The 12,898-nt window shown below is 37.7% G+C and overlaps 1 protein-coding gene across 3 annotated transcripts in view; it reads right to left on the reverse strand.

Annotated features, from left to right (window-relative positions):
- LOC309495082 (shisa family member 6) overlaps positions 1-12,898 on the reverse strand; it is a 95,911-nt gene that overhangs the window by 12,524 nt on the left and 70,489 nt on the right. For all 3 annotated transcript variants that reach the window (XM_082164633.1, XM_082164632.1, XM_082164631.1), the window contains exon 6: positions 371-433. In XM_082164633.1, coding sequence (XP_082020759.1) covers positions 371-433 — 63 coding nt within the window. The remainder of the gene's footprint in view (positions 1-370; positions 434-12,898) is intronic.

Raw genomic sequence — 12,898 nt, forward strand, 5'->3', positions numbered from 1 at the left:
TGTCAAGAGACCTTTTTTTTTTTTTTTTGGTCAAAGCCCTGCTTTTTTCCCCAATCAATTTTTGGGTGAAAGCCGTCTCTGATCTTGAGGACTGCCGGGGAGTTAAGCATCTTGAGTAATGGAGATTATCAGTGCTCATTGTGATGAGGCTAATTATGAAAATCTTTTCTGGAGATAAAATCTAGCTCATTAATTTCTCAAAATCTACACCGCACTGATATTATCCACCATGTTTTTCACACTTCAAACCATCTGGATGTGGAAGACACTGATGTCATCATAAATCAATTAAACTCTGAGCGTCGTTCTCACAACTCCGGACGAAATGAGTGATTGAATTACCTGGAAACAAAGGTGTTAAATGACTCACCGATTTTAGGTGTGTGTGACCCAGTGAGATCCAGATGGCTGGTGTAGTCGTGTGGATGGTTATCTGTTAAAAGAAAACGAGGGAAAAACTGGTGTGGTTTAATGTATTCCATATGAATTAATCTGCGTGACGGAGCCTGTGCCATTTCTACACAGAAGACACAGCATTCCTGACACTTTATCCATTCGGCAGATGCTTCTGGAAGACGGATACGAATACAGACATATTTGTTTACAGCAGAAAACATCTGTACAGCAATCAGAAGAAGAGCAGAAATCCCTCAAGACTTATCATGAACACATATAGAAAAAAGTTTTAGAGAGGAAAACATGATGAAACGGAAAACTAAACTGTAAGAACTGCAGCTTTTAAGCCTCAAACAAACAAAAAATAATAAAACCAATTTTGCTCCATTTCTGCTAGACGTCAGCGTTTACTCTTGAAACTGAAATTAAACTAAATGATCTCAGGGATACGTGGTTGATAGAAGGACTGCATGAAAAGAACCAGATTTCTATATTTTCTGAAGAAGTGAGTGATGTTTACCACATAAATGGTTTTAAAAATACATTCATGTTTTTTAACAGTCTCTTAAGCTCACCAAGGCTGCATTTATTTGATCAAAAATACAGTAAAAACAGTACAATTCTGAAATATTATTACAATTCAAAATAACAGCTTTTTATTGTAATATATTATGTTAAAATGTAATTTATTCATGTGAACAAAGCTGAATTTTCAGCATCATTATTCCAGTCTTCAGTGTCACATGATCCTTTAGAAAAGATGATTTGATGCTCAAGAAACTTTATGATGATTAATAATGTTGAAAACAGTTGTGCTGCTACATATGTTTGTGGAAACAATTACAAACTTTTCACCGGTATAGTGTATGTGCTTTTACAAATGTCAATACTTTGAGCGAAAGCAATTGACCTTTTGCCAGGAGTTTGATTGACAGGCGATCTGACCAATCATAACGCTGAATCCACCATTTTGTCCGACAAACAAACCAGACAGGAGAGTTAGTAGATTAACGTCGGAGGACCTGAACTTGAAAATTGTTGTGTAATGTGTATTGATGTCTTTCTGTGGTCGAAACAACATACCTTCTGATGTTCATTCATGTTTATTTTGTGCTATAATTAGTAGTAAAGAGGAAGAGATGTCGGTTTAAGTGCTGCTTAAACTGAGGAGTTACAGCGATCTGAATATTAAAGAGACACAGACAGTATGTATTGCTGCATTTCTTAAAAAACTTTGACCGGGTTTAATTTTCCTACAATGCTGAAGCAAATCAGCAATGGCAGATTATCTGGTTACACAAATCCTCTCAGAGCAGTTCGAGTGAAAAAAGCTTGTAAACAACAACAACAATGTGACTTTAATGAGAAGACTCACTGAAAATCACTCTAAAACAAAGATTTACTTTTCTCTCTGGATGTCCCGGCTATGCAACTCAAAAGAGAGAGGAAAAACAGGTTGTGTTTGGTGTAATCAGTGTGCAGCTTTCAAACATCACAGAGCTTGTTTCGGTCTCTTCTGGTTTGTGGATTTGAGGGTGAAAGCAGAACAGACAAGCGCAGGTGATTAGGTGCATTTCCACAGCAGAAAACACAGTCCAATTACACAATGTAGCGCTGCATGCTAAAGCAGCAGGACCGCTAGCTGCTGTCCCACTCAAACATCCCGCTTTGATCAAGGGACCAATTATCCCGTCTTCACTCCGCTGCGTAAATGAACTTGTTTGGTGCTTTCAGACGGGAAACAGCTTTCCTTTGCTTCACACGGACACACACACACATACTTTGCAGACTCACAACACCAACCGAAAACTGCTTTTCATCCGAATTGATAAAGAAAGTCAGGAGAGCGATTGAAAGAAAAAATATCTCTGGATGGAACATTGCTGAAACAAAAAAAAAGTTTTCCATGACGCCTCAAAACAGTCAGCTAAAGTCAAGCTTTCCGAATGCACGAAAGATGAGACGGGATCAATTAGCTTCAAATGGTGATCCAAAACAACTTCAGCTTAACATTGACAGGACAAAAACACACGCTGTCAGACCACAGCAGTCCCTACAAGCAATCTGTGCCAATATTTCCAATGCCTTTCAGGGTTACTGGATAATACACATCAAATGAAGCACTATAGGGATTGTCCACAGAAGTATTTTCTAGCACAGATTTTTTCCCACAGCGATTTCAAAAACACCAAACCAACCAGCTACAAGAAAAAAACGTACACTTTTTGAGGCAAAAAGAAGATTGTTGGGGGATAAAAGCAGGTATGAATATTTAAATAGGTAATGTCTAATTTGCTTATTTAAGCTGCAGTCTGTAACTTTTGGCGCAAAACTAGAGCAACTTTCGTAACTTTTTTAACTGCATGCGTCTTGCGGAAGGATATTGTAGCTGGATCTACTTCTCTGTGTATGTATTATGTATTATGTATATGTCGAGTCACGCAGGTACTGGGCTACTCCTCAGTGGTGCCGACCCGTACCAGTCTAAAATAGTCCCAATATAAACGCTTATTATAGGTCTACCGTAGTGATTCAGGATAAGACAAAAACACGGTTTGGAACACGATTTTTCATGATGTCCATGAAAAAAAAAAAATAATAAAAAAAACGTTACGGACTGCAGTCCGTGACATACAATTTCAGAAAACCGGTTTTGATACTGTGGTAACACTTTACAATAAGGTTCATTAGTTAACTACTTTAGTTAACATGAATGAACAGTACTTCTGCAGCATTAATTAATCTTCATTAAATTTAATTTCAACATTTACTATCAAAATCAAAGGTTGTATTTGTTAACATTAGCTAATGCATCATCAACTAAACATGCAATGATTTGTATTAACTAACATTAACAAAGATTAATAAACACTGTAACAAATGTATTTCTCATTGTTAGTTCATGTTAGTTAATACATTAACTAATTAACCTTTTTTGTAAAGTGTTACCGATACTGTAATTAATCCACTCGGGACTTTATGGTGATCTTTATTAGTTTCTTTATTACAGACAGACAGACAGACAGACAGACAGACAGACAGACAGACAGACAGACATACAGACAGACAGACAGACAGACAGACAGACAGACAGACAGACAGACAGACAGACAGACAGATTTACTTCTAATTCACAGAACTGAATTGAAAGGGAGATAATTTTTCAATCCAACCCTGATGGGTAGAGTAGCCTAGTGTTTAATGGGGAATTTGCCAATTAAACACAATTTTTAAGAACAAATAAGAAAAAGGATATATCATCACTTAACAACCTTGCAACTTATGGTAGGTCTGTCTATTAAACTTTTGTTAAAAACCAATAAAAAGTTAAATCTCAAATGTTGTCTCAGTTTTCCCCCAACTTTTGGTTGCTTAATAAATGTATCATGACTCACACATACAGCAGTAAACAAATTATTTCTACAATCACGGGGAAAACAACTCATTTTATATGATGCTGTATCCTAGACCAATGCTGTAGTGCCCACCGAAACATATAAACATTAATCAATTATTGTCACACTTTTAGTTAATCTGCCCTCCACCAGACATCAATTAAAGAATGGTGCTCTTTGACGAGACACGCACTGTCTCTTTAAGTCGCTTCCAAGTGGTGCATTCTCTGAATTAACATTTTTTGATGAAGATTCCCAGCCCTGATGTCAAAACCAAATGTCAAACAGCCCCTCAAGCGCTGGAAGTTATTTCTCCTAAAAACAGGGTCACAACCCTCGCCCTCCAAGTCAGTAATGCGACACACATGGGTGTGTGTCCTCATTATACGATAACGCGAGAAATTAAAATGATCCGTCTTATTATAGTTAACAAAAAGCACCGTAATAGTTGTCCACATTTGTGCACTATATTGCAAGTCTTCTGAAATCATTTGATAGCTTGATGAGAAACAGACCCAAACTTAGGCGGCTTTTGGGAAAGAACAGCATCTCATTTTGTGAAAGTACGGGTTTGGGAAGATATGAGAGTGAACCTATTCCTTAAATAAAACACACAATTATGTTTTTTATATGTAGTATATTGCATTAATTGTGTGAATCATTCACTGAATTCAGTCTAGCGAAATGAATCCGGACTTAACAAGGCAGAGTTATTCAACCGACAGTGACAAAATTCCCCAAGGCTTGAACAAAGCTCTTTCTGAAGTGTCCTGTGTGTGGCAAACACTTGTGGATGTTAATCAAACGCTGAGAGATCTCCGAGCGGACACTGAACAACACACTCCAGCTGACCTGATTAACATCAGCCTCCTTTCTGCATGGGGAATTTATTCATTTCAATAAAACACACAGCTGAAAATGTGATTAAACGGCTTTCAGACAAGATTCTGAAATAGTCATTTCTCCATCGTACTGTAATAGAACTACGGAAACTATCATGAACAAATGATTTATTTTTGCTATAATGCCTGAATAATTATGCATCACATATTTCACTCTATTCGCTAAAAAGAAAACCAACCAACCAAATAAATAAATAAATAAATAATATTTAGGATAGAGAAAAAATATAATTGTTTTTAGGACCATAAAGCTTTTTCATAAGTTTTTCAACAGAATAAAGCTAAATATAAATAAATAAACAAACAAATAAATAACTAAATACAAATTTAGATAATACAAATAAAACATACAAAATACAAATTTAGATAATAAAAATAAAACATATAAAACATAGGATCATTAAGCTTTTTCATAAGTTTTTCACCAGAATAAAGCTAAATAACTAAATTAAATTAAATAAATAAATAAATAAAAGTCAATAAATCAGGTTTATTATACGTAACTAAAAATAAAATCATGAAAACATTTTTAAATAAAACAAACATTAACTGAAAAAAATATATAAATAATAAAATATAAAAACTAACATTTTCAGCTAGTTGCCAAAGCAGCATTTCTCATTTTCATTTAGTTTAAGTTCAAAAACTAAAATAACTCAAATAAATACAAAATAAAAACATTAAAAACTATGCAAAAACAAATAACAAAAACACAACAAAATTACTAAAACTCGAACTAAAATAAAAATGCAAACAGAAAATATAAAAATAAATTATCATTTAAAATATTAACAAAGACTACTATGCTGCGTTCACACCATGTCGTAATTACTATAATTTCTTAATCACAACCTGTGACGTTCTACTCGGAGCGGTTCACATCCTCGAAATTATGCGTTTCTATGGCAAAATTAATCTGCTGTTGTCAAGTCGGAGCACTCGGAAAATGACCAGTTTACAAGTTGTAATGACGAGTTTACAGGTGTAAAGAAGGTCTAAAAGTTTTGAGCTTGAACACTTTTAACCACTTCCAGAGGAAGTTGAAAACACATTTGACCGGATTGCTTTCGTAATGTAAATGCTCATTTTGATCAAATGCCTTCGAAAGACCGTCTTCTCTCCGCCTACTGACCTGATGAGTAAACATGGAAGAGCACTAGCCAGACAGGATTTGACCTGTCAGCTGGAGACCCAAGTTTGGTTTGAGTTGAAAAACATATCAATCACAATGTTCTCTCTCCATTCCTGATTTCTAACACACACTCATTACGTTCAGCTGGGTTTGTGGCTTTCAGAGCTGAAACTTAAAACTGCTGCTCTCCATATATTTTCCCGTCATCTCCCGGCACGCTCATTTGTAAATTGCGCGAGCAATTATTTTGTCCATTAGACGAAACATCTGAAAAACGCATACATTTACCCGCTCATAGACCCTACCCTCGAAGACATCAGGACAGAAATGGTTGAAAGTGGACAAAAGAGACGCATTAAAACACCAGGTGTAAACGGGAATGAGTCTCCCTCGTCTACTTGTGATCCGATCGACCAAAACACATCTTAATACCAGCTGTAAACAGGGGCAATGACACTAAAATTAACCTGGTCACTATGCAAAAAATCTAATGCTCTGAGGCTTCATCTTCTTAATGCAAAACATTTTTCTATATTTATCTATGATTCTGGGGTGAAAAATAGACATGTTTTTCATAAGCTTCACCCATATGTTTGAGCATATGTGTTCGACTTTATGCAAAAAAAGAAAAGAAAAAAGAAAAAAATTGGTCGTTTCCAGGCTGTTCCAAAGCTAATTCTAACACGGTCTTTCTTGAGTGTTTTATGTGATTGCTAGAGTGTTTTTTTGTGAAAAGCATCCTGCACCCTTGAGTCATATGATATTCTGCTCTCTATATACAGCTCGGCCCCTCCTTCAAAAGTAAGTCATCCGTTTGCTCAATTGTTCATAAAATGAATCGCACACCTCTCCTGAACAGGTTCGATTTCATATTCATGGCCTTAACAGCAGCTTTCAGCATCACTTTGGCACAGAAACAGCATCTGTCTGTTGCTTTAAGAGCGAGAGCTCACATCCAGGCCGCTTTCTAAATGTAAGTGCCCTACATTGACGGTCTGCAGGGGGAAACCAGCCATTTCACAGCTCTCAGCTGGCAATGGGGATCAAACTGCTCTGTGTGGCTTTGCCTCCATCCCGCCAGCCGCCCTTTCAGAAGAGCTCTAGTTTCTGTCCGGAACAGATGGAGGAATCAACTTGCTTTAGTGTCAACACCAAACCAAAATTGACCCTATTTACTTACTTTCTAAACGCACATTCCTGGTCACATCATGCACAATTCATCAGCGCACAGTATTACAGAGGAAAACATTCATCATGGTAGACTTCCATGAAACCAATATAACGAGCTCTGTATCTTCTGAAACAACTTTTATTTACAACATCATATTTTGTATCATACCCTAACCTGAATGTAACGCCCACTTCTGACAATCCAATCAATTCCTGCAGGGTAAAATCTTCTTTCCTCTTTTACTTTATGTCAGATTACAGAAGAAATAGTTGTTTATTCTAGATGAATTTATATATACACACACAGAAATACAAGATATATACAGTACCATTCGAAGGTTTTGGGTCAGTAAGATTTTTGAATGTTTTTGAAAGAAGTTTCTTCTGGCCGTCTGTCGGAAGCTAGTTATTTTAGTTCATACAGTTTTAAATATGAATATTTTTCTTGTTTGACGGTGAGTAAATCATGGGGTGAACTATCCCTTTAACTAAGCAAATCTCTCCCGTGAACTGCCAAAATACAGGCAGTAACATGTCCCAGTATAGTTACATGTCCCACCAGAGACCGTAATACACTGGTACACCACAATAAAGGATGCATATCACTCTGTCCCGGGGCTCTCTGACCACTGTCTGGTTTGTATACCGATTTGGTCAGCTAATAAGGACTGTTAAAAGATGGACTAATGAAGCAGAGCGGGATTTACAAGCCTACTTCAATTGCACTGATTACAGTGTTTTTAGGCAAGACAAGGCAAGTTTATTTATATAGCACATTTCATACACAATGGCAATTCAAAGTGCTTTACATTGAAAGGAATACAAATAATCACAAAATAAAAGCAAGGCAAATTAAAGCAGTTATTCAAAATGCTTTACATAGAAAGGAATTAAAACGTCACACTGTGGCAATTCAAAGTGCTTTGCACAGAAAATAAGCACAAAATAATAGCAAGGGAAATTAAAACAGTTATAAAGGAATGAATTAGAGTAAAATGAATTAAAGTAGTAAAAAGATGATACATAGAATAAACTTTGTACACAAAACACCGGTGTATCATATTTTGCATCTTTCAATTTCCCCTATTAAGTGGTTTATGTTTCTCTCTTACTCAATTCTCAGTGCCATTTGAGTTCAGTTTAGAATCAAAAGGAAGAATACAGTGCAGTCAGTCGACGTACAGTAGATACTCTGAGATTTTCCCATGATGGTCAGTCTTTTCTGTGGTTTTTCCCTCGGCGCGCCTGTATAACTCTAGACTCTGCTGCCTCCGATCTGGATGAGCTCACATCACATACCATCACACATCAGTTTCTGTGAGGATATGTGCATTCCTGCTAGGACATTTGTATCATTCAAAAATGATAAACCATGGTTTACAGCAAAAACTGAGACAACTTTGTCATCTTGTAAAACCAGGCCAGAAACAGACTAACAAAGGAGATCAGAGTGGCTAAAAGAAGATACTCTGAGAAGCTGAAAAAACAGTTTTCATCCAAAAATTTGGCGGCTTGAGGAACATCGCCAAGTACAAGACACCACCCCCACGATCTGTGGAGAATCAACAACTGGCCGAGGATCTGAATGTGTTTTACTGCAGGTCTGAAAAGCCCAGACTCTCACTCCACACTCGCTCTTAACTGCACTTCACACATAAGCCACATTTCCACCGAAATTACCCGGAAACAATTTGTCCGAGGCACTTTTTTTTTACCCCAGACCTGTTGCTTTCTGCGTTTTCACCGCGGTCTAAAGTACCTTGAAGATTAGGCAAAATGCGGCATGAACTCAACCAATCAGCAAGTTCAGTGCTCAAGTCCCACCCCAGAAAGTTCCTGAACTTTGAAAAGTAGTGCCTTGCAATCAGGGACTTTCTGAGGGGGAAATTTCAACCCGGGACTTCATTTAGACCCTGGTTCCTGCGGTCGAAACACACCGAGTCCCACCTCAAAGTCCCTAGTTCCTGGGAAAAGTTCCTGTGGTGGAAACGCGGCTATACAATAACACCTCCTGCAACCCCCCTCCTCCCCCTCCTGCTATTCAACCTGAGCTTAAGGTCAGTGTGGAGGACGTGAGCCGGGTCTTTAAAAAAACAGAAGACTAGGAAAGCTCCAGGCCCAGATGGTGTTTCATCTGCCTGCTTAAAAGCCTGTGATGACCAACTGGCCCCAATCTTCAACAGATCACTGAATCACTACATCACTTCAAACGCTCCACCATCATCCCTGTACCCAAGAAACCAACAATCATTGGACTAGAGGACTACAGACCTGTCTCTGTCACTTCTGTCATGAAGTCATTTGAGAGACTGGTGTTGGCCTACCTGAAGAACATCACTGGAGCCTTGCTGGAGTTTGCTCTGAAACAGGTCTGTGGATGATGCAATCTACATGGGAATGAAACAATCTACATCCTGAACCATCTCGACAGACCTGGGACTTGTGCAAGGATCTTATTTGTGGACTTTAGTTCGGCCTTCAATACCTGATCTTGATCATGCCAACCCCAATCTGTCAGTGGATCACCAGCTTTCTGGCAGATAGGCAGCAGCTAGTGAGACTGGGAAAACTCTCACTATCAGCACTGGTGCTCCTCAGGGTTGTGTCCTCTATTCCCAATACTCTTCTACCTGTACACAAATGAGTGCACCTTTAAATACCCCTCAGTGAAGTTTGCAGGACACCACAGTCATCAGCCCCGTCCACGACGGTGACGAGTCTGCATACAGACGAGAGGTCGAACAACTGGCTGTCTGGTAACAACCTGGAGCTGAACACGCTCAAAACAGTGGAGATGATGGTGGACTTTAGGAGAAACATCCCAGCAATTACCTACACTCCCCATCATGGACAGCACTGCGGCTGCAATGGAGTCATTCAGGTCTCGGGAACAATCATCTCTCAGGATCTGAAGTGGGATGATCCCATTGACTTCATTGTAAAAAAAGCCCAGCAGAGGTTGTGCTGTATTGCCAATTCTCTTGTTAATTATATCCCATCAAGAACCTAAAGATTGTCTAATGCAGGTTTATTGGAGGTTTGTTATAGATTTTATATATAGATTAAAGAAAATCTGTGATTTTTAAGAAAGTTAAAAACATATATTTTTTACTCTAGCATTTAATGAGTTACTCTGAACTGTGATTATAATTTGTCTCTTATATGTTTTAGTATTTCCTATAAGAAGTAATAATTTTACTTTTATGTTTGTCCTTCATATGTTTTAGTATTTTATCCTGTGTTGCATTTGCATTTTTCTCGTTTGATGTATGTTTTTACTGAATGTGATGTCACTGTTGATATTTGACTAAATTATTTTTATGAAAAGCACTTTGAACTGCATTTTATGCCTGAAAAGTGCTATATAAATAACGTTTGTTATTATTATTATAAAAAAAAATTAAATAGAAAGTTCTGAAACAGTACCTGTTTGATTTTTTTACATTATAAATGTCTTTACTGTCACTTTTGAACAATTTATTGAATCCTTGCTGAATAAAAGTATTAGAAAAATCTTACTAACCCCAAACTTTTGAACGGTAGGTAGCGCAAGTACATAAATACAGGCCTAAACATGCATGTTATGAACATGTAGATAATAACATAATTTATATTCCAGAGTGAGAACCGAATAAAGTAATCAGACATGAGTGTTGGGCTGTGAAGCGGGACTAAGCCCCGATCCAGCCGTGTTATCCGTCACTGGCAGGTCTTGGCGTGATGCGGCTGGGATCCGGGTCTCATTTGCTTGCTTGTAGAGATAAGCACAGATTTAATTGATGTCTTCCTCAATTTGAAAGAAGTAACATCATTCAAAACTGTCTTTATCTCTACGCAGTGATTCCTCCGACCGCCGGGGTGCAGCGTGAGCCGACGTGACGGGGCGTCCTGAAGGAGCTTGAGAAGAGCTGAGATCGTGTCGTGCAAAACACAGCAAAAAAAAGGAAACTCAGAGAAGTGTGATATGATTTTCATGCACTTTTTCTGTGGCCTCACACTGTAAGTTTGTACCTCAGCTAGTGTTTCACATTTCACAAGTGAACTCGAGCGATTTCTATTACTGTCTATGTCAGATCTCTTTCATTCAAGTCGAGAGTCTCTTAAAACGCACGGCACGCAGAGCCGTAAACTCAATCTCGTCCTCCCAACCCCTGCATCTGGAAAAAAATGGCCAAAAGATTGCAAAGCGAGTGAATGAAACTCTCGAGCAGCAGGGAATGATAAACTACTTTAATTCTGTGCGGCTTAATCAAAACTTTCCACACTGACACAACAAGCTTCATGTTTGGCTGGAGGCGTGTAATGGCACGAAAATTTATAAATGCAAAGTGGATTATTTTCCTGAATTCTCATTGGCCCTAATTTTTGTTTGATTAATTGCTTTGCATGTTTCCTTCCAATTAGGCTTGTGTTTGTGGCACGAGGCTGTGGAGAACAGGCCCGAAATATAAAACAATCTAATGAGGGAGAAATGTCAGGCTTTGTGAAGACGCCGCAAACTGGAAAATTGCACCACAGATCTGTAAATGACTTGGTAATTATGGATTGTCTTTGACTGTGTACTGACATTTCACTGACTAGACTTGAATGCATAATTTCCATGCTTACACACGGCGGTTGTTTATCCTGCGATAATCACACGAAACCTGTCAAGAACATGTCTGGGTTGTATTACACAGCTCTCAGGAATACTTCATTCTGATTGGTCAATCCTGACACTCTCAGGTCAAATATTTGCTTCTTAATGTTTTTTTTTAAAGCTTAAAGTCTTTTTTTCTCACCAAGGCTGCATTTATTTGTGAAATTGTGAAAAAGTATTACAGTGTAACATAAGTGTTTTCTATATGTGAATATATATTAAAATGTAAGTTATTCCTGTGATCAAAGCTGAATTTTCAGCATCATTACTCCAGTCTTCAGTGTCACATGATCCTTCAGAAATCATTCTAATATGAGGATTTGATGCTCAAGAAACATTTATGATTATTATTAGTGTTGAAATGTCTTCATATCTTTGTGTGACACATTTTTCAGGATTCTCCAGGTTTAAAAGAACAGCTTTTATTTGAAATTGAAATCTTTTGTAACATTATAAATGTTTTTAATGTCACTTTTGATCAATTTAATGCATTCTCAGGTCTTTGAAAGAAGCGTGTTCTGCATTTATTTGATTTTCCTTAATAACCTTTCAAATCAAAAGAAAATGCACTTATAGCATTGATATATGTGCCTCTTTAAATGCCACTGTTGCTAAAAATCTCTCAACCACAGAATAGTAACATGGCGTAAAAGTTTTCACAACTAAAACTAGACTAAAATGGCCTGACATGTAGTCGACTAAACTTGACTAGACACAAACAGGATAAGGTTGACCAAAAAATCCATTCATTCCTTTTTTTTTATTTTTTTTTAGTCTAAACACTCTCAATAATCAAGCCGTTTGGATTTTCTGAGTAAAATTATGTCATCTTGCTCATGCTCCGCCCACGACCACTGACTGACTCTCCTGTATTAGCATATTTCCAGTATTAGCATATTTCCCGCCCTTAGCCATTTATGTGTCTTGTGTCGACACGCCCCATGAAAGAGAGGGGTGGGGTGAGCAGTTGTTCATTATCATTTAAAGAGACATGCACCGAAATTGGCCGCTGTGAACAGAGCTGTTTTTGAGGAGGTAAAAAGGGGTTTTTACACAACCATTGAGGAATTTTAACTAAAGTATATTACAAACTTTACACGAAGACCCTAAAGAATCATACCAACTTGTGGAAAATGGGCATCTGATGACCCCCTTAAGGGATAAAATTATTGACTACAGGGGGACTTTAAGCTTATTTGCGGAGGACAAAATCCAGCGGGAACTGTATTCCCTAATCTTCACGATACTTTAGACCGCGATGGAA

The sequence above is a fragment of the Leuciscus leuciscus genome (genome assembly GCF_965113295.1).
Source record: "Leuciscus leuciscus genome assembly, chromosome: 1".
NCBI lineage: Eukaryota > Metazoa > Chordata > Actinopteri > Cypriniformes > Leuciscidae > Leuciscus > Leuciscus leuciscus.